Genomic DNA, 21,719 nt, shown 5'->3' on the forward strand with positions numbered 1-21,719 from the left:
GCCAGAAGAGAAGACAGAAGCCCTGAGGCAGGAGCAGGCTTGACGTGTTGTTCTAGGGGCAGTCGTGCCCCCAGAGTGGCCGGGTGGAAGGAGGGAGGAGGGGAAACGTGCCGGAGGACAAGCCGGAGAGGTAACATGGGCCGCGTCTCTGGGGCCTGCAGGCTGTGTTGTGGCTTTGGGCTTTACTCGGCCTCTAACAGGAAGTGTGGCAAAGTAAACAAATACTCCATTTTAAAGTGCATTGCCAGGAGATGTAATGGTTGCCAGGGGCTTGTGGGGAGAGGGCATGGGAAGTGACTGCTAATGGGTACAGGGCTTTGTTTTGTTTTTTTTTTTTTTAATAGAATGATAAAAATGTTATGGACTTAGGTACACAACCATTTTTCGCCCTTCCTCCTTCTACTTTATGTTGTTTTCGCCTTCACAGATCCAGATTTCTAACTAGTTACACCTTAAGGGAAAGACTTTTAGTATTGTTGGTTGTGTTTTCATTGGAAGTAAAGAATGTTGATCTGTTTCAAAGTATCTTTTCTGAAATTGTTAATGATTGTGAAATCAAGGATTTCCAGATGCTTACCCCTGTTTATATGTACTTTATATACCTGTGTCACTTTTATTTGGTAAGAAAGGAAAGCACAGTATTTTTAACCTCTGGTTATCAAGAGGAATGTAATTTTTAGGTTGAAGTTTGATCAATATATTTTGCTAAACTAAGCTAATCTCCATCTAGTTTATTTTGTGATTCTTTTATAGGGTAGAAAAGTAGATTAGTATGATAATGTTCTTCAGATTATGGTCTAAAGCATGCAAGTGAAAGGAATGCCTCTTCATTCCATTGACCAAAAGCCGAAATTGTATGATCTCCTCTTCTGGAAGAAGCAGTTATTTTTGATAGAAATAGAGCAGGAAATGTATTTAGCTAGTTGTATTCCCTTCCTGTTTTAGATTTAACTTTGGAATTTCCTTGAATTTCAGCCTGTGACAACCTAGTAAAGTTGACAGAAATATGACTATAATTTCTTCTCCCTTTTTTTGTGGGGGGATGTAGGTAGGATTTGGGTTTTACAAGTAGTCTAATTGGTTTTCCTCAAACAAAATGAAATCAAGGAATAAAGTCATTGAACTGAATACTACTGAGCACTCTAAACAGAACCTCCCTCTTCCTTGACGACTGAAAACATAGAGGCACTTTGTTTTTCATTTTTGCTCTTGTTTTCCAGTCCAGAACAGTTTGTAAACAGCTGCAGAACCTACCACAGAGGTGGCTCAACTTCTCTTCCTTTCATGACTTTGAATGGAATGGTTATCCCTCCCCAGAAACATGTAATTAATAATGAGGAGTAGTCATTCCCTCTTCTAATTTTAAGCTTTTTACAAGATCGCTTTTACCTTTCCCAGCCTTCTTAATCTTGAACTGCGTCATCCTCTGCCGGAGCCCCCTCTTGAAACTGGTGCCTTTGCTTCGTAACATTTCAAGGGGTCCTGTCCTTGTTGGGTGGTGGTTTTGAGATGGTGTCTGGAGAGCCTGGAGCTCATCTATAATTGTACATCCAGTTGCAAGAAGGCTCAAAAAAATTGTGAGATAAGCCCTGTCAGACCAATTACATTTTCAGAATTTTGAGTACTTGAGAAATCTGTGGTAACTCTGATTTTCTTATTTACAAAGAGTCAGCACCCTAGGAAAGAAATAATCTGCTTTTACCTCATTGTTCCAGTATGAATGAATGTACTTAGAAGTTGATTAAATATTTTTTTCTTCTGGCTATGGGAAAGTATGTCCAAATCCTTAAGTAATTACATTCTTAACACAGACATTTCTCATTTTCTTATATTGGCTGCAAAGGCAGCGTAGATTTCAATCCCCTGCGTTTTTCATTTGTGTGGTGGCAATTTAAATTGAGCTGTAAGCACTTTGGTCTCTTAACACTCAACCAGCTAATGTTAATGTTAGAACGTTAGAAAACATACATTTCAGAGTGATTTATTTCATAAAACCCTTTGTATTCTTTGGTGGCATGAGGGAATATTTGATATGAAGCACTGAGATAAGCCTGTAGTTTGGAGAAAACTAATGTTATTTTGGTTTTGTTTTATTTATTCATTTGAGAGAGAAATAAGAGACAGAGCACTAGCTGGGGGAGAGGTGAGGGAGCCTCTGCACTGACCTGGGAGCCCAATGTGGGACTCGATCCCAGGACCTTGAGATCATGACTTGAGCAGAAGGCTTAACCATCTGAGCCGCCCAGGCACCCCAAGAAAAAAATAATGTTTTAAGCTAGTCTTTGGAACTTGACTTCAGATGATGAGCAGAAGTTAAAGTGTATATATTTGTGACTTTTCAGTGAAATAAATGAAGTGTACTTAAGGAATTATAAAGAAAATCTCTGGGGGCACCTGGGTGGCTCAGTGGGTTAAAGCCTCTGTCTTCAGCTCAGGTCATGATCTCGGGTCCGGGGATCGAGCCCTGCATCAGGCGCTCTGCTCGGCAGGGAGCCTGCCTCCCCCCCCCTCTCTGCCTGCCTCTCTGCCTACTTGTGGTTTCTCTCTGTCAAATAAATAAATAAAATCTTTGGGGGAAAAAAAAGAAAGAAAGAAAAAAAACCTCTGGCCCACTATGAACAAGTATGACCTGAAAAGAATGTTGTGAAAATTTAGGAACTTTGAACCACTGTACACAATTACACTTGCTGTATTCTTTTTTTTTTTTTTTTAAAGAGAGGTTTTGAGGGTGAGGGAGGGGCGGGGTAGGTTGAAGGGAGAGAGAATCTCAAGCAGGCTCCACGCCCGGTGCATGAGCCCAGTGTGGGGCTTGATGTCATGACCCTGAGATCATGACCTGAACTGAAATAAGGAGTCGGACGCTTACCTGCCTGAGCCATCTAGGCATCCTCTTTCTGCGTTCTTATGTTCATTTCATCTTTGTCCAGGTCTGTCACTGCCGGTAGATGGTGAATTATCTAGAGGCATGCATTCATTTGTTCATCGTTTTATTCCAAGCATCTAGTGTGTGTCACATAGTGAGGATTCTTTTCCTGCTCAGTGACTAAATATTTTTTAATGTCAATGTCATTATTAAATCCAGGCATTGGGTTCAGGTGTCTGTGGATGAATTTGCATAGCTGCAGGGAATTTGTCTGTTTTAATCTTTAAAGATGTCTAAGGTGATGCCTGACCGCCTCGCCCTACCCCACCCCCCAATAACTGATCTGTGCATCTTAGCCAGTCATCACTCAGTTCTACCTTAAATTAGAAAATGGTGTCATTTGTATGTTTTGGGTTGTTTTTTTTTTTAAACTTAAGATGATACATATATTTTCTTTTTACTAACATTCTTGGGATTCTCTGCTTTTATGTCCTGCCATCACAGTAGACAGAACACACCATAACACTTTTATTACTGTTTCATTGTTCATAATGGTAACATTTTTGTATTAAGTACTGAATTTTATTTATTTATTTATTTATTTATTTTTAAAGATTTTATGTAAGTTATGTCTACACTCATCGTAGGGCTCAAACTCAGAACCCTGTGATCAAGAGTTGCACACTGAGTTAGTCAGCCAGGTACCCCCTAAGTACAGAATTTTAAGCAGGAAGAGCCAGAAAATACTGTAAATGAAGAACATTGGTGGTGGGGGGGGTTAGATCTGCTAGATATTAAAATATAATATCAAGCTTCAACAGTTAAAACTGTGTGGCACTGGCACATGAGTAGACAGGTGAGTATATCAAAATAAATGGGAGGCGCTGAAAGAGATCTAAATGTATATGGAAATTTATTAAGTTATCAGAAGGATATTTAAATCAGTGGGGGAAACCACAGTCCTAAAATGATATTGATATTGAAGCCACTTGGTAAACATCTGAAAGAAATTAGGTTAGATCCTTTTCTTATAGCTTATTCCAAAATAAATTCCAGATGGAGCATAAGTGTAAATGTAAAATTATGAAACCGTAAAAGTACTAGGAAAAAAGTGAATGTTTTTATAATATTTGAGTGATAGTGACTTTTTAAAATAATATTGGAAGACTCAGACACCATTTTTAAAGATGATGAATTTGACCACTTACCAGATTTCCACCTGGCGAAAGGAAATGGCGTAGTCAGAAGACCTATAAACTAGGGAAGTAAAACATATTTTGCAATCCAAGGATGAATTTCCTTAATATATAAAGAGTTTTTCAAATAATAAAACCAGAAATCTAACAACAGTGGGCCAACATTATGGGAAAGGAAATACAAATTGCTTTAAATGTATGGAAAGCTTTGTGATGCAAATTAAAACCACAGTGAATTGCCATTTCTCGGATTGGCAGAGATTGAAAGTTTCAATTGTACGCTCTGTTGCTAACTAAGTAAGTGGGGTAATGAACACTTGTGTCCATATGTTGCTAATGGGAATGTAAAATGGCACAACTTCTATGGAAAATAGTTTTGTGCTGTAAAACATAAAAACCCTTACACGCATCAATTCCAATTCAAGGAATTTATCGTAAACATATTCACAAATGATAAATGTCCAAGAATATATTTTCCCAAGTGGTTATACCATTGTAAACCCGCTGTATCCGTCTTGTACATAATCCAATTCCTTGCCAGAACTTGTTATTCAGTCTTTTTAATGTTATCCATTCTGGTGGGTGTGCAGTGATGTGTTACGGTTTTAATTGGCATTTCTGATAACTGATGTTGAATATATTTTCAGATGTTTATTAGGCATTCATCTGTATTCGGTGCCCTTTTTTAAGAAATGGATTTTTTTTTAATTCTTGAGTTGTTAAGTTTTTTTAATGTGTTTTGTATACACATCTGTTTTCCAATATATGTTTTGTTAATATTTTCTCTTAGTCTTTGGCTTGCCTATTTATTTATTTATTTTTTAACATTTTTTATTTATTTGAGAGAAAATGAGAGAGAGGGAGAGAGAACGAGAAGGGGAGGGCCAGAGGGAGAAGCAGACTTCCCGCTGAGCAGAGAGCCTAATGTGGGACTCGATCCCAGGACTCCAGGATCATGAGCTGAGCTGAAGGGAGTCTCTTAACCAACTGAGCCACAAGGCACCTGCCTATTTATTCTCTTAATAATTTTTTGAATACAGTATATAATTTTCATGAAATCAGCTCATCAGTTGTTTTTATTATTTTTGTTGTTGTTGTTGTTATGGTTAATGTGTTTTTGTGCACTAAGAAATCTTTGTGTACTCCAAGGTGAAGAAAATTTACTCCTTTTTTTCTTGTAGAAGTTTTATATCTTTAGCTTTTATGTTCAGCCTTTTTCCCTCAGCAGATTTCAAAATGGTCTCTGACCCAAAATGAAAATAAAGATTTAGACCCATTGCTTGAGACTGCTAGTTTTCCAACTTTGTTAACAAGGTCAGCATCACATCATGCTGCTGCTTTCCATCAATAAAACAATTTCTGAATTAATGGAGAGAATGACATTGCTTTTGGTAAGACCGACATCGTTGACTATCAGGCTTTATTGCACCTACTTAATTATTAGCTCGTCTCTAAAGAATCCTGTTAGTATTTTTCACGTTGGAGGAGTATGTGCCACCCAGAGCTTCCCGTTATGGATGGCCTATCCTGCTCGGGGCCTCGAGGCATCAGCAATGCCGTGAACAGTCTGGGAAGGTCAAGGTCAGGCACCTGAGTTCTAGTCCCCTCCCTCTTGTCATGCTTTCTCTCTTCGCCAGCAAGCATCCGCATTTCATCTAGAATATAGGCTGAAACGTGAATGTCGTGGCCTCACAGAATCTGTCCCAACCTACCTTTCCATTTCTGCAGTGCCCTGCTGTTTCCTGTTCCTTGGGGTGAATCTCATACCAGGCCCCACTGTGCGTCCTCCCTTACCCTGCTCCCTTTATCTAGATTGTTCTCATTCCTTTCTTCCTGCCCTAGACTTAACTCCGGTCATCTGTTAAATCCCCAGTAAAACTCCACATCCCCCTTGACCTCTCTCCCAGCCTCTCCAGCAGGAGCTGATTCGCATATACTTTCTTTGTATATGCTCTCCCCCGTTCACTTACGAACTTCTGGATGCTTCGAGAGCTGGGAAGATGTGGTGTTCCTTGTGTATCTGAGTGAGGCCTCCTATAGTGACCTTCACATAGCAGGCAGGTGACAGAATACCTGTGTGATAAAAAGGTCTGTAGCAGTGGTGGGTCTGTAACGGCCATATTCCTTGTAAAGGGCTTTGTGCCACATCATGTTTTTCAAACTCTGAGGTTGTGACCCACTAGCTGTTTGTAAAAGCAGTATTTATGGTTCAAGAGCGTTAAAAAAGGAGATAGAGTAGGATAGGAAATAAAAGATTACATAAGATGGGTAAACATTTTATAGTAAGGTTTGCTTCTAGTTCTGTATTTGCATATGTATTTGCTGGGTTGTCATGTAAGTGTATTTCTTACTACAGGTTATACGAAACAGAGTTGGAAAATACTACTGGATTTTAACCTCCGTAATGAATTTTGAATTTTAGAATTTTAGAGAAGAGATATTTGTATTTTAATTAACTTTGATACTTCTGAAAATTTTCACTGAGTGATTTCACATAATTTGTACCATGCCCTGTTGATTATCTACTACATTACCTATAGGCAAATGACTTTTTTTCTTCAGCATTTACTGTATAGTCTTTGTTTTAAATTTGGAGTATATAATTGGGTTATAAATGTGTAAGTCATTTCTGCTAAAATGGTGTTTGGAAGAAACTTGAGGATTATTATGATAGAATTTTCCCTAAAATTTCTGTAATATTTTTTAAACTTCTCTTTGTTTACATTTAATAGTTTGGATTGTTCATATAAGTTTCTTGACAAAACAGTACTTTTAAATACATTAACATGGAATGAGTATTATCAACTGAGTCTACAAATGAAAACATCCTGAAATTTCATTTCAGAAAAGAGTTTGCTCCAGATGTAAATTATAATGCTGTCATATGTGAAAAGACATTTCACTTTGATTTCAAAACTGGGTATTCTCTGCAGTCAGCTAAGCAAGAATCGTATATTAAATATTTCTTGAAAAAGAAAGTAGAAACTTGAATCTTCCAGATCAATACAGGCGTCACAAATAGTGATGCATTACTTTTGGAGAGCTTTTGAATCCAATGTACATTCTTGAGATGGGAAGGCAGTTCGGAGAGTCACTTAGTATTTACAAGAAAGCTGTTTCTGGTTGACTTTGTTTAAACTGGTGATTAAAACCTTTCCTGGAACTGTGGAGCCTGGTAACCAAGAAGTTACTGTGTTTGTAATGCCTGTGGGTTTTTTTTCCTTCACTTTCCTTTAGGGTCAGTATAGACCTTCTGATTTGTTGTGTCCTGAGACGTATGTTTGGGTGCCCATTGAGCAGTGCCTGTCGTTGCTTGAGAATTCCAAGTACTGCCGTTTCAACCAGGACCCAGAAGCAGGTATGTTCAGAGCAGAGCTCACTGGAAATTGTTAGCAATGTTTTTAGGTTCCGTGTGTATGGCTTTGGCTCTTCATAGGGTCCAGGTAGCTTTTTATCTATTGCAGAATGTGCATGAGTGTGTACATGTGCGTGTGTGTGTGTGTGTGTGTGTATGACACGGAGATAACACGTGTGCACACATAGAACACTCTCACTTTTGGAGATAAATGTGGACACCTGTGCGTCTGCTCCTCACTACCTATCGTCTTCTGTTAGTAGTTATTATACGCTTTGAGGGCTGACCCCCTTTCCAGTTATTTCTCTTTACCGCTATCACAGTGCATGGAAATTAGTCACTAAATTGTTTAGCAAGGGCAAAGCACGTAGACATACTGACCCGTTGGATTGCATAAAGTTGTGGAAGGGTTTCCTGAGGGCCAACAGGCTGGGATGGGTTTTGTGAAAATGCTTTCTTATTCTTCGTGTGTGTGTGTGTGTGTGTGATACTTTGTTGACTTTCTTCGTGCATCTGGTGCTTCTCCTTTCCTGTCCCTTCTCCCACCCCCAGCGCGGTAGAGCCCTGGCCGTGTTTGATCTCCTGGGCATTCCGCGGTGGGCTCTCTGTGCACCGGTAGTGGGCACCGACCCTGGAAGTGTAGCCCCGAGTCAGACAGGCTCGTCAGCAGCCTGTAAACCGTGCGCCCTTAGGCAGTTTCATCACCTTCAGTATTAAGATAATAATAGAACCTTCCTCACTGTCATGAGGATTAAAGTAAGACAAACTGTGCTGAGAACCGCCCCGTATTCTTGCTGAGTTGGCGGTCGCCGGGTCCCCTGCACTGTACCGCGGGCTTCCGCCTGCATCCGCCTTTACTTAGTCCGTTTCCTGTCTCCAAGAAAATGTGCAGTTCCGCTCCCCTCCCTTTGGTCCGGACCCCCCTCAGTTGACAGCAGTCCCCTCTGCACGGCCCTCCTCACCCTCCCTGCGTCCCACTACAGCTTTGTTCCGCCCGGGAGAGCTGGGACGCTCTCGTGGTGGGTGGCGCCAAGTCCCCGTGCGTGGTTTTCCTCAGACTGAAGTGCCTGGGTGCGCCCCTGTGTGCTTCCTGGGTTCTCACTCCTCCCAGCCCACCAGAGTAGATTGCCTGATGCACAATGAAGAATAAAATATTTTTTATCTAGTCATTTATGGTCTCAACTTGGGGGAAAAAAATCAGAAAAGAGAAGTGAAAAAGCCAGCGGAGGGGAAGGGAATAAATGGGAAAATCAAATACGAAGACAAAAGGGATAAGAAAAAAAATGCAGTAATTTCTTCTGTTCTAGGGTGTGCGTTTCCCCCCAACAAATCAGGTTTTTTCTTATTAAAATAAAATTGGTTCATGTCCCATTGTATTTTGGTCTCTCCTTGAAAAGCTGTTACAAAATCAAGAGGGGGCACTTTTTTTTTTTTTTTTTTTTTTTAAGATTTATTTATTTATTTATTTGACAGAGAGAGAGAGATCACAAGTAGGCAGAGAGGCAGGCAGAGAGAGGAGGACGCAGGCTCCATGCTGAGCAGAGAGCCTATGTGGGGCTCTATCCCAGGACCCTGGGATCATGACCTGAGCCGAAGGCAGAGGCTTTAACCCACTGAGCCACCCAGGCGCCCCAAGAGGGGGCACTTCTTACCCATGGTGATAGCTTAGTATCTGATGAAGATGTCTGACTCATAGGCCAGGCCCCTAGAGTCACCCCCAGGTTCCCTAGGTATTTAGGATCATAGAACAACCATGACTTTACAGTTCTTGTACCTTCAGTTGTTAATCAGAATTTTATTCTTTCTTTCTAAGTAAAATTATACCAGACTCATCAAACAGATGTGTTGCTTAAAAACAGACCTATTGCATTTGTTAATTAGTATTTCAGTTGAGCTCAACGGGAAAAGCAGTAATAATAAGTAGTTTAGAGGAAAGCATATACTTAATTCACCGTCCCTTCAAAAAAGATTTTTTTCCTTTTTAACAGATTTTCTCAAGGGTGGCTCAGAGCCGTCCCCGTATGGTGAAAATCGCTCACCGTCTGCATTGCATTATTTCACGTTCACATACAAAAATGTGTAAGTTCCTTCCAGCTAGGTAATACGATCATGAACTGGTTTCCGACCTCCAAACTTAAGACACGGTTTCACCTTCCCCTTTTTCTTTCCTTTTTAATCTGTTTTAAAGTTTCCTTCTTTTATATAATACCTGGAAATTAAGGCCATCACAGGCTCTCCCTGTTCTGTAAAGTTGAAAAGGTAGCTGAATACTTTCCATGCACTGGACATTCAAGTAAAGGTTCATTCGTGTTAATAAGTTCTAAGTTCATTTTCCAAAGTTAGCACAAATGAGCATTTCACGGTAAAATTTGAAGTCCCGTTTCAATGGTGTGAGCCCGTGGGGAGTGGAGAGTATGTAGGATGCCCTCCTCCTGTAGTCTGTTAATTACCTTTCTTAAGGCACAAGCTTTAGCTCTTAATAGTCATTGTTTAGAATTCATTTACAAAAGTCAGAGGAGGAACTTTCTCCAAGAATAGTCCTTCAAACAAAAGGAAGATCCTTTTCCATATACTGAATCTTTGCAACTTTCCAGAGAACACCATACAGTTCTGTCAGTATTGAATATCACAGTCCAGACACTATTTGAAATCAGACTTCTGTCCTGTGGTTTTAGGAAATTAAAATGCAGTTACACGCCGGAGTGTATTGGGCATGCTGTGAAACATGGTCATTTGAGATTTAAACGCCAATCTGTGAGAACCTGTTCTCTTCTCTCGGGCCAGTTTTACTCTTATGTGACCCAAACTCTGACTCAGACAAAATACAGAGCTTAATACGGACACCATTGCGAGTCGGTATGGTGCTTCCCCCCACACACACACACCCCTGTACGGCCCCCTAAATCTTGTTTCTTCTCCCAGCTGTTCAGTAGTTAAATTGCTCTGCAGAAGGCACAGCTGATCACCATGGGTCCCTGTAAAACAAAGCTTGGCTACAAGGTGCATCGGGGCCACTTGTAAGAAAAATTACATTTCCCTCTATCCCGAATTGTTAGCCTCTGGAGATGCTATTCTTCCTTGCCCTCAACCTCCCCTCCCCCACCCACCACATTTTGGAGGTTTGGGTTATATGGTTATTTTCTTAACTAGAAAGTCTGCAGAGTGGTAAAAACCTGTTGTATTTACTGCTTTAATGTATTGGGAGGAAGCTGACAAACAGAAGCGACTTGAAAAACTCTATAAAGAAATGCCTTTGTTCATGAATCGGTCTTTTGTTTTTGAATTCAGGACCTCTGCTGGCTCTAAAGAAAGGATGTTAGAAATTTCTCACCTGATTTTTTTTTTTAGTAAAAATCTGTTAGATTGCTTATCAGATTAGTAGTCGGATATGTATAGAATTTTTAAAATTCTTCATCACACATTTTGCTTTTCTTGTTTTAAATTATCTTTTAAACATGTTTACTGTAAACAGCAGTAGTAGATTTATCCAAGTACATAAAACCACTGGTAAGAAGAAATTGAAATGACCCTATCGTCTCTCTATACGGCAGAAATCACGTCAGTGTTTTTATGCTTTCCATCTGATCTTTTTTTTTCTCTGTGCCTCGGTGTACATTTTTTAAAAAACAGCAGGAATCTTCCTTCACACTTTTCTTGTTTTTACTGAACGCTGTGTGTTGCTTCCTCCTTTTCGGAAGGTAGAAAACTCCCTGACCACGGATTTGGGGTTCCACACACAAATGCCAGGAGTTGGGTGGTGGGCTGGGTCCGACATGGATATTTACAAGCGTCGTTGACAGAGTAAACCAGATGTTTTGGGGTTCATTTTAGAACTGTGATAAATTATGATTTGATTTGACTCTTAATGTTGTACAGGTGTTGTGTTATTTATTGTTGGTAGTAAAATCCTTTTGCTTCCAAATTTGTAACCAGGGACGATGTCACCGAGTGTATGTTACTTCCTGTGTGCCATCCCGTGGTGCCTCCCAGGTGACCCCAGTTGATCCTTAGGACACGAGGGAATATTTTGTCACTGACCCCCTCAGATATCATTTATTGGGAAAAATACCAGTGAATACTTGTTTATAATCAGAGATTTAAAATAATCTTGACCCAAATATTGCTCTCTCTTTTTTTATAAGTACTGATTTTAGCATTGATTTTTAAGGAGCTAATTAAAATGGTCTTTATCTTTGTCTCTACTGATAATTGCAGCAGTAGAGTCCTTTTACCGCAGATTAGTCTACATTTCTCTCTCTCTTCTCTATACATAATGTGAAATGTTTGTAAGAAATTTCTTAATTTGTCTAAGTCACAATATTAGTAAGGATATTGAATTTAAATTTGCTGTAAAAATAATGGCACCTAATTTTGTCTTAGTGCTTTATGCGTTTCCCCAGGTTAGAGAATTTCTAGGACACTTGACCACTTACCAGCCAGTTCGTGAAAATCCAAGTGTAAGGAGCTTTCTTCTGGTTTGAGCCCCGAAGTTCCAGGGCTCCAGTCTGTTATTTTATGTCGTTTCGTTTGTCTCTTGACTCCATTCTTCTTTCTTGCTGGCATAGTTCCCTAGCACTTTTCTGTCCTTTGGGGTCTCTGTCCCATATGCTCATGGAGAAAGCAAGTCCCACTCTGACCGTGTATAAAATAATCAGGTTGAGAAAGAGCTCTGACCTGTTTTTGCTTGCCTGGTTTCTCCAAGCCTGGTTTCTTCCTGAACACTGTGGTCATGCTCCCTCGAAAGGGCCTGCCTTGGCCGCCATGTCCCCCGATCACTGGGAAATACTACGTAATGAGAAAGCAGAATCATCAGAAATCCCGAGGGGCCCTAAAAGTGTGCTGCAGCGTGAACTTACAACTAAATGGACAGTGACTTTAATTATTATAGGTATAGAATTAAGCTGGCTTTGGGGTTGACCTGCATACTTTGATACTGATTGTTGGGATACTTAGTAAACATATATTCTTTGTTGCTAGTAAAGATGGTCCTGGGATGTGTAGCCAGGTAGAGTAAGAACCAATGTCTTTGGAAATTTGTCTTTCATATTTGGTGAATGCGGAGAATGTGTTTTGATGTGGAAAGTATAAAAAGTTACAGTCTTTTGTTTTGTTTTTTAATATTTTATTAATTTGTCAGAGAGAGAAAGAGAGCACAAGCAGGGGAAGTGACAGGCAGAGGGAGAAACAGGCTCCTGGCTGAGCAAAGAGCCTGATGTGGGACTTGATCCCAGGACCCTGGGATCATGACCTGAGCCAAAGGCAAGCACTTAGTGGACTAAGCCAACCAGGACAGTCTTTACAACAAATGATGCTGTAACAACTGACAACCAAGTTCAAGAAAATGTAAATCTAGACACAGACCTTACATCTTTCAAAAAAATTAACTCAAAATGCACTCTATCCATGTGAAAATATTACTTCATTATGTTATTTCTGTCTTTTCCCACTTAACCTGTTCTTCAAAGATATCCTTTCTTTTTTTTTCTTTTTTTTTTTTTTTTAAAGATTCTATTTACCCATTTGACAGAAAGAGATCACAAGTAGGCAGAGAGGCAGGCAGAGAGAAAGAGGAGGAAGCAGGCTCCCCTTCCAGCAGAGAGCCCGATGCGGAACTCGAACCCAGGACCCTGAGATCATGACCTGAGCTGAAGGCAGCGGCTTAACCCACTGAGCCACCCAGGTGCCCCCAAAGATATCCTTTCTTATCTAGATGTTAGTGTAACACTAACAAGACTCCTGTTTTAAAAATTAGAAACTAGGTTTCCCTAGTTGACATGATTTTTTAATGAGCATGGTAAGGAGCAAGAAAACAAGGCTTTCCTATGATATCTGTGCATATCACTAAAGTATTGTAACATTTTAGTATTTTCATTTTCTACGGAAAAATGTGCAACAGACTTATTACTAAAGAAAATTCAACAGTTGCAACCACTGTTCCCATTTTTTTTTTTTTTTGAGTGTCTTAAAGCCAGTCTTGCATGAGAGAAATTTTAAAAACACTGCTTTACAAATTTTTACCAGCCAGTCTTTGCCTGAAAAGGCATGCATGAACAGTGAGCCAATGACTGAAAGTTGCCAGAGTCCTGGCCAGAGGCAGACTGAAGTAGTTCTGAAGAAGTTTGAAGAGGACTTGAGGTTTCCATTTAGTTGTTCAAGAAATATTTCTCTGATCCCTTTCTCTTTTCTGATGGAATAGATAAATTTTTTAAGTAAATAATTCCCTTTTGTAATCACCCAGTTTTTAATTTAATTAATTCTATAATAAATAATAATCATTTTGAAATCATTCCATCCAGCAAGCTGGACACAATCATGATGCTTGAGAGCATGTCTATAAAATGCTCATTCAGCCTCGCTCTACTGTATGGTGTCTTCCAGTGCTGTTCTGTTTGTTTGTTTGTTTGTTCGAGTAAAAAACTGACATTTTTTATATAATGAAGAGGTTGTCCAAAGTGTCAGTTAAAGAATAAAAATAAAGCCCGTACTGTTGTCTAAGTGCTGGATGAACGATGATGTCCTGTTGAACGATGTGAGCTGTCATCAATTTCAGTCCTTTATTTGATGTACTACTAAGATAGGAGAAATGTTGCCAATTAGACTATGACTCCATCAGTTGTAAGATGCATCTGGGTTTCAGAAATACCAGAATGTGTAAAAATGTGAATCTTAACACAGAGGAGGGGTGGGTCACCTGGCAATCTATAGAAGAGTATTTAAGAGACTTGTTTTTAGGGACACCTGGTGGCTGGCTCAGTCTTTAAGTGTCTGCCTTCAACTCAGGTCATGATTCCAGCATCCTGGGATCGAGCCCTGCGTCGGGCTCCCTGCTCAGTAGGAAGCTGCTTCTCCCTCTTCAGCTCCCCCGATTGTGTTTCCTCTCTCGCTGTCACTCTCCATCATACATAAATAAAATCTGTTTTTAAAAAAAGAGAGAGAGGGGCACCTGGGTGGCTCAGTTGGTTAAACAACTGCCTTTGGCTCGGGTCATGATCTCAGAGTCCTGGGGTAGTCCTACATCGGCTCCCAGCTCTGCAGGGAGTCTGCTTCTCCCGCGACCTTCTCCCCTCTCGTGCTCTCTCTTATTTGCTCTCTCTCTCAAATAAATAAATTAAATCTTTTTTAAAAAGAGAGAGAGAGAGAGAGAGAGAGACTTGTTTTTATTTGTTAGGGAGCTTTGTGGCATCTTAATTCTAGGCATTACATATATTATAAATGGAGAATATACTTAATGTATCAGGGCTGGGAGGCATGGGTTTCACATGCTTTTTTATAAAAATAATATTACTCTCACTGATGTATGATAATAGTAGAATTCTTTTTTTTTTTTTTTTTTTTAAAGATTTATTTATTTATTTATTTGACACAGAGAGATTACAAGTAGGCAGAGAGGCAGGCAGAGAGAGAGAGGAGGAAGCAGGCTCCCTGCCGAGCAGAGAGCCCGATGCGGGACTCGATCCCAGGACCCTGAGATCATGACCTGAGCCGAAGGCAGCGGCTTAACCCACTGAGCCACCCAGGCGCCCAGTAGAATTCTTTTAATACTCTGACCCAGGTACCTTAGAAAATTTTGAGAAGACACAAAACCCCTTCACAAGGATACTTTATTGTAATGAAAGTAAAAATTTATTACTACCCCGAAAGCACTGAAATTCCTTAAGGATTGATGATTTCTGTGCGTTCTGGTTTTAAATAAATTTTAAAAATTCAAAAACTTTGCTAAAAGAGAATTTATAAACTTTGCTTAGCCAATAAATTATCTCTGACAAATGATGGAATGATTAAAGATTAAATAAGTAAAGAAAGGGCAAAAGATCATATCCCAGGATGTCAGTCAAGCTTATCATCAGCCCCAAGTAATGTGCAATTAACTGAACATTTTTCAGCCTTGCAAATTATCAGTAAGTATTCTTGGTTTAACTTGTGCCTCTGTAGTATCAGAGCGTGAATCATTAGCTTAATTGAAAAAAATTCTTGAAGGGTACTTGGTGCTATATTTTGGTGATATAGTTCAGAACTTGCATCATTTGCTAGTCATAATACAGTGTCTACTAGCTGTTAGAGGAACTGACCCAACGACAAACATAACAATCCAAAGTTTCTTGTATCATTCACACCCAGCTTCAATATAAGAATGAAGTCTCTGCCTTTGTCTGAAAGGTATTTTTAAACTGTTTAGATTCTCTTTTGTGTCTGTTAATATTCAGTCTCTGAGCAGAAAAATAAGCAAGCTATAAAATGAAGGTATGAGAAGGTCTGTTTATTTTATAAGTGTTCTTTTATGTGATGCTAGCAAAATGTTTTTAATATAAACATGGAAACTGGGGTCGAATTCCTGTTCTTGTAAGAAATGTATTTTCCTAGCTGCCATTCATTTGAAATGGACATCATTTATGGGAGACTTAACTTGTTCGTGCTTCTGTGGAGTGTTCAATGATAATAAAATGAAATTTGTCTGAAGATAGGAAGGACATGTGGACAACCGGGAAAGAAGTAAAGCTACCTGTTTTACCAACCCCTATCAAAATAAGAAAACAAGAGTAAAAATTGTGATGCTGAAGAGTTATTTAGCCTGCTTTCCCTCCAGAAGCAGATCCTGAAACATGGGTTTGCATTCCCAGGAGCAGGAGTGGGGACCAGAGACAGTGAACCAGTGAAGGGAAGAGGGAGCGATAACAGAATGGTGGGTGCGCACGGTGCCGACCGGCACGCACATGACTGCAGCAGCCCCTTGAGAAGCCATCAGGGATGTCTCAGAATTGGCTGCCTGAGGACCGCAGGAAGACATATGTGTCCCCTGGCTTTCTCGGTCCCCAGGCTGGTGATGGTCTCACTGGGTGGTAATGTCTCTGCGCTGTGCATTTGCACATGTCCGAGTGGAGATCAGGCTGCTACATCGGAAAGGCGGGAATCAAGACAGACCTTGCCCAACTCGCCTTCACAGAACTGTGCACGTTAGTCATGGCATGAGTCAGAGACGAGGCCCAGGGGATGAGATGCAATGCCCAGGCAGTGTCTGATGTAGAAGAAGTATTGAGACGGCATATCCCTAGTGTCAGCTGACCATGTCCGTGGCATTGGGACACACGGAGTAAAGACCAAAAACAGGAGAAAGTAATGGATTTAAAAAAAAAAAAAGGCCAGTCTAATTTGAGTTGGAGGAGCCAGCCAGGAATTAGAATCAGAAGTGGGAAGAATTCATAAAATCATTCATTCAACACGTGTTTATCCAGCCCAGTATTGTGCTTCATGAGGACGATGTAAATTAGTCATCCCAGCCGCCCGGGAGCTCAGCGGAGGACGCCGGCAGGTCCCCGGCAGGTTCAATGAAGTGTGTAAGTGGCATATTGGGGGAGATAAAAGCAGTTAGTTCCCATCGGGGGATCCTCAGTCCAGTTTTGGGACACGGGAGGGCAGGGAGTGCTTCTTGGATGAAGTGATCTGTTGGAATTTTTAAAGGGAGGAAACACAAGAGCTTCAGGAAGAGAGACGGGCATATTTAGAGGGCCTGGGTCCGGGGCGGGGGGCTACGGTGCAGGGAGCACAGCTAGAGTTTGGCAGGGGTGCTGGGCTTGGTGGGAGAGAGGCAGCTGGCTGGTGAAGAACTTGGCTCTATCATTTTAAGGACTTCGAGGTTTCTCTTGGACACAGTGGAAGGCCAGGGAAGGTTTTTGAGCACCAGAGTAACATCAGCAGTTCTGTCATTTCTACTCTACATGCGGAGAATGACCAGGACTCAGTTCAGACTGGAGGTGGGGAGACTGACCTGGAGGCTTTGTGTGGGTGCTCTAAGCAAAGGACGATGGTGGCCTGGACCAGGGTGGTGACAACTGGGACTGGGACAGGAATGAACACATGCTAAGGATATTCAGGAGCTGGGGCACACAGAACTGGCCGGTTAATTGTATATGGTGAGGGTGAGGGAAGAGAGTGGTCAAGCCTGACAGGAACAGAATTAATGCTGACTCTTCATTTCTGGCATGAGGAACGTGGAAGGAGCAACAGATCCGGGGGAGGAGAGGGACGGTGAGTTCAGCTTGGACACGTTGAGCTGAGGGTGTTTGGAGACATGAACAGAGGAGTCGGGGAGGCAGTTGTGGCCTTACAGACCCGACACTGATGCAGGGCCTGGGAAGGCGGCATTAGAACGTGCAAAGGAGCCTGACGAGGGAGTGCAGTTGTTCGCAGTGAAGAGCAGTGGTCTGAGGCGAGAACCCCCAGGCCGCCCACCGTGGAGTGACCGAATAGGTGAGGATCCCCACTGGAGACCAGAGACGTCAGGAGAAGCCAAGAGAGTGTAGAGTCATGGAAGTCACAAGAAGCATGTTCAAGAAGAGGGAGCAGTAGCAGCGTCTGGTTCTGCTGTCAGTGCTTGAGAAGCACCTTTGGAGTCGCTCAGCAAGAACTGTCTCAGCTCAGGGGGGATGAAGCAGGATCCAGGCTTAAAAACTGAGGGGGGGGCAGCTGCTTAGGCATCTGCCTTCATCTCAGGTCATGAGATCAGGCCCCACATTGAGCTCCCTGCTTCTCCCTCTGCCTCACCCCCTGCTCCTACCACCCCCTCCCCCAGCTCTCTCTCAAATAAATAAAATCTTGGGGAAAAAAATGAAGTTCAATTTAAGAAGGTGACATAATCTGAATTTTGAAGACGCTCGTCAGAAAGGTAAATCTGAAGACCGAAGGCCTTCAGAACTGAGAGAGACTTGAGCATTTTCAAAAGCTGACAGGAGTTCGGGCAGAGAAAGCGTAACGGTAACAGAAGGGGTGGAAACCAGTATATCCAGGTCTCCGGCATGAAGCACAAGAAAAGCCAAGCACCCCGACGGGAAGATGAGCCTTAGAGAGTAAGGACCCTTCATCTGTTGTAGGAGAGGGTGAGGAAAGGCTCAGTGCGGTGAGGGTGATTGGATCGGTGTGGTGGCCGCAGGTTGAAAGCTTTCTCTTCTGATGCCGTTTGTTTTCCATTCGAAATAGGTACTAGTGACAGGGGTGGTGGCAGGCCAAGAAGAACAGGAGACAGAGCCAGTTGTCAGCCCTTGTCCAAATCAGTGAGGATGACGGGGGCCGGGCTGGCTCTGTCAGAAGAGCATGTGCCTCTTGATCTCAGGGTCATGAGTTCGAGTCCTGTATTGGGGGGTAGAGATTACTTCAATAAAACTTAAAAAAATCAGTCGAGGGTAGTTGTGTAGATGGAGAATCTCCAGCCTGGAGAAGGCAGACAGTCGTCTGGTCAGGCTGTTCGTTTCTGTGAAAGGGCAAGAATTTAAAGCTGTTGACAGAGAAATGGTTGAAATATGGTGATAGCATCTGAAGTCCGTTAGAAAGGAACCAAAGCTAGGACAAATGGAGCAAAACGTCATAGAAGGGGTCACAGGACTGGTCATCTCTGAAAACCGGGTGACAGGCTCACTGAACCCATCAAGGATATGAAATGACATCCAGAGAAGAAGGAGTGTCTGGTTTTACAGTTCCAGAGGCATATCAGGCTGTGGCCTGGGGTTCGGGGAGCTAAAGTAGAATGAAGGTAGGCTTACTGAGGAAGACTGACGCAACCAGGAGGACAGCCGCGGCCAGTACCGCATGGTGCAGCAGAGACGGACCTGCCAGAGATTTCCATTCCTTGGTGCCATTAGATATAGGAGTGGTGATGTCCCTGAATGAAGCCCCTTTTCATTTACCGATAATTCCCAGGCTGCTGCCCCCAGTAATGTAAACACGGGGTGGGGGGGCAGGGGGGCGCAGTGGCGGGGAGGGCCTCCCGGGCATCAGTAAGTGACAGAGAATAGAGAGAGTACTGTTTTTTAGAAAACTCTCATTTTGTGTAGATAGTGATGCTGAGGACATCTGTCTTTGTTTTTTTCACAGTTTTAACTACAACCCATAGGAAAAATACAATTCGTATCTCCACCTAGTGCACAGCCCTTGTACACGTGCCTGCGTGCAAGTGTTGTTTCTGTCCGTATAGATAAGCAGTTGAGACCAAAGTTTCATTAAATAAGGTCTATCCTCATTAGATGTGATATACTCCATTTGCTTTGCTATTTTATAAAAAAAAAAAAAGGCTGTCTTGACCCACTACATTGATTCATAACCCACTAAAAAATGATCACGTGGAATTTTTGAAGACTGGAGTATCTCAGCTTTTAAAGATTTATGTATTAGCTTTTCAAATTTGTGGGTATAATGGTATCACCTGTTGAAGAGTAAGTTTTAGGTGCCTGTGAGCATGATTTTTGTTTGCAAGAAAGACAATGCCAAGGTTCACTTTAATTTCAGAACTTACTGTTCATTACAGTGTAGTTTATTAAAATAACATCTGTTCCTTCTTTAGACATTTAAACTCAGATTATAAATCTTGTTTTCAGTGTGCAAGTTTTATACATTTTAGCAATCATTTTTTAAGGGGCTTTTGAATAATGTTTGATTGTATTTATAAAATGCTAATTAAATCTCTTTCAACATTTTAAAACTTCTTTTATAAATGTAATGTAATCTGTTTCCCTATAATTCAGTTGTCTGTTAAAATACTCATATAAATGGGGATGCCTGGGTGGCTCAGCCGGTAAGCATCTGCCTTCAGCTTAGGTCATGATCCCAGGGTCCTGAGGTCAAGTCCCACATTGGGCCCCATGCTCAGTGGGGAGCCTGCTTTTCTCTCTCCCTCTGTCCCTCCCCACTACTCATACTGTCTCTCATTCTCTCAAATCTTTTTTTTTAAGATTTTATGTGTTTATTTGACAGAGATCACAAGTAGGCAGAGAAGCAGGCAGAGAGAGAGGAGGAAGCAGACTCCCGGCTGAGCAGAGAGCCCAATGAGGGGCTTAATCCCAGGACTCTGGGATCATGACCTGAGCCAAAGGCAGAGGCTTTAGCCCACTGAACCACCCAGGCACCCCTCAAATAAATAAAATCTTTAAAAAAAACAAAAGACTAAAAATTCTGATATAAATGTAACAAATTTATAGAGGTGATGAACCTAAATTTTTACTTAGTTTGGAAGTAACAAGTCTTAATCAGTTATTTAACTTTGCATTTCCTGTTGGAGACAAAAATTATTGTTTATGTCGAAAATTTTCAGAAGTATGCTAATCAACTACTAGAACTAGTAAGTAAATTTTAGCAAGGTAGCAAGATGTGAGGCTAATATACAAAAATCAATTGAATTTTTAACCTACTAGCAACAAACAATTAGAAAATGATTTTTTTAAAAATCTGCTTACAGTAGCATAAAAGATATTCATATATATATATATATCTATCAAGGCTCCTGCAAGTCTGGTAACTACAAAACATTCTTCAGAGACCTAAATAATGGAGAGATTTGCCACATTCATGGACTAAAGATTGAATGTTTGTTAAGGTGAGAGATGAGATCATGAGAGCAATCTATTTATTATACTAATGGACCCAGGTCAATCAAATATTATAAGTACCAAAATAGCAAATATGCTCAGATTCCTCAACACCATTATTAGTACTGTAGTATTTATTCTCAAACATTTTCCTTCTTAATTCAGTTTTTCCAGGTTGTAAGAGTCCTGCATTGGGCACCCTGCTCAGTAGGGAATCTGCTTCTCACTCTGACCCTCCCCCGTCTCATGCTCTCTCTCTTTCAAATAAATAAAATCTTTTTTTAAAAAAATATGTCATTGATTCCTAACTAGCTCTAAAGATCTTTGAACCTATGGTATTGTCATATTAACCAACAAACTGACTACATTGTCGTGTTCTTAGGATCATTGAAATCAAGAGTTGAATAATATTATATTCAGTTGAATTTTTAGTATCTTTGATAGCACTTTCGGATTTTTCAATAACAACTTCCAAAATCAGTCTATTAACTTTATATTTAATACTTAACCATTACTACCATAGAATAGCAGGTAACTAGAGTGTGAATGCCAAGTAACATATTTAAAGTAGAGATATAAAAACAAAGGTTCTGGTTTTGTCACACATTAGCTTTGTGACTTCAGGCAGGTCACAAGTTCTCAGCCTCAGTTTCATATCTGTGAAGTGGGAAATTCAGATAACATAAAGTTAAGAATCCTGGTATGGGTTTTTTAAGTTTTTATTTAAATTCCCAATGTTATCATACAGTGTTATATTAGTTTCAGGTACAGAATGTGATTCAGCACTTCCCATCACCCAGTGCCCATCACAAGTGCCCTCTTTAATCACCTGTTTTCACCCATCTCCCCCAACCCAACACCCCTCTGGTAACCATCAGTTGTTCTCTATAGTTAAGAGTCTTTTTCTTTGTTTGCCTCTCTTTTTTTTTTCCCCTTTACTTGTTTATTTTGTTTCT

General features: G+C 40.9%; 1 protein-coding gene across 8 annotated transcripts in view; it reads left to right on the forward strand.

The window, feature by feature from the left end:
- ATE1 (arginyltransferase 1) overlaps positions 1 to 21,719 on the forward strand; it is a 173,496-nt gene that overhangs the window by 113,247 nt on the left and 38,530 nt on the right. For 7 of the 8 annotated variants that reach the window (XM_059172993.1, XM_059172988.1, XM_059172994.1 and 4 more), the window contains one exon: positions 7,297 to 7,417. The exons of the other annotated variant lie outside the window; for it this stretch is intronic. In XM_059172993.1, the coding sequence (XP_059028976.1) occupies positions 7,297 to 7,417 (121 nt within the window). The remainder of the gene's footprint in view (positions 1 to 7,296; positions 7,418 to 21,719) is intronic. 8 annotated transcript variants of the gene reach the window in all.

This window comes from Mustela lutreola, chromosome 4 (assembly GCF_030435805.1).
Source record: "Mustela lutreola isolate mMusLut2 chromosome 4, mMusLut2.pri, whole genome shotgun sequence".
Lineage (NCBI taxonomy): Eukaryota > Metazoa > Chordata > Mammalia > Carnivora > Mustelidae > Mustela > Mustela lutreola.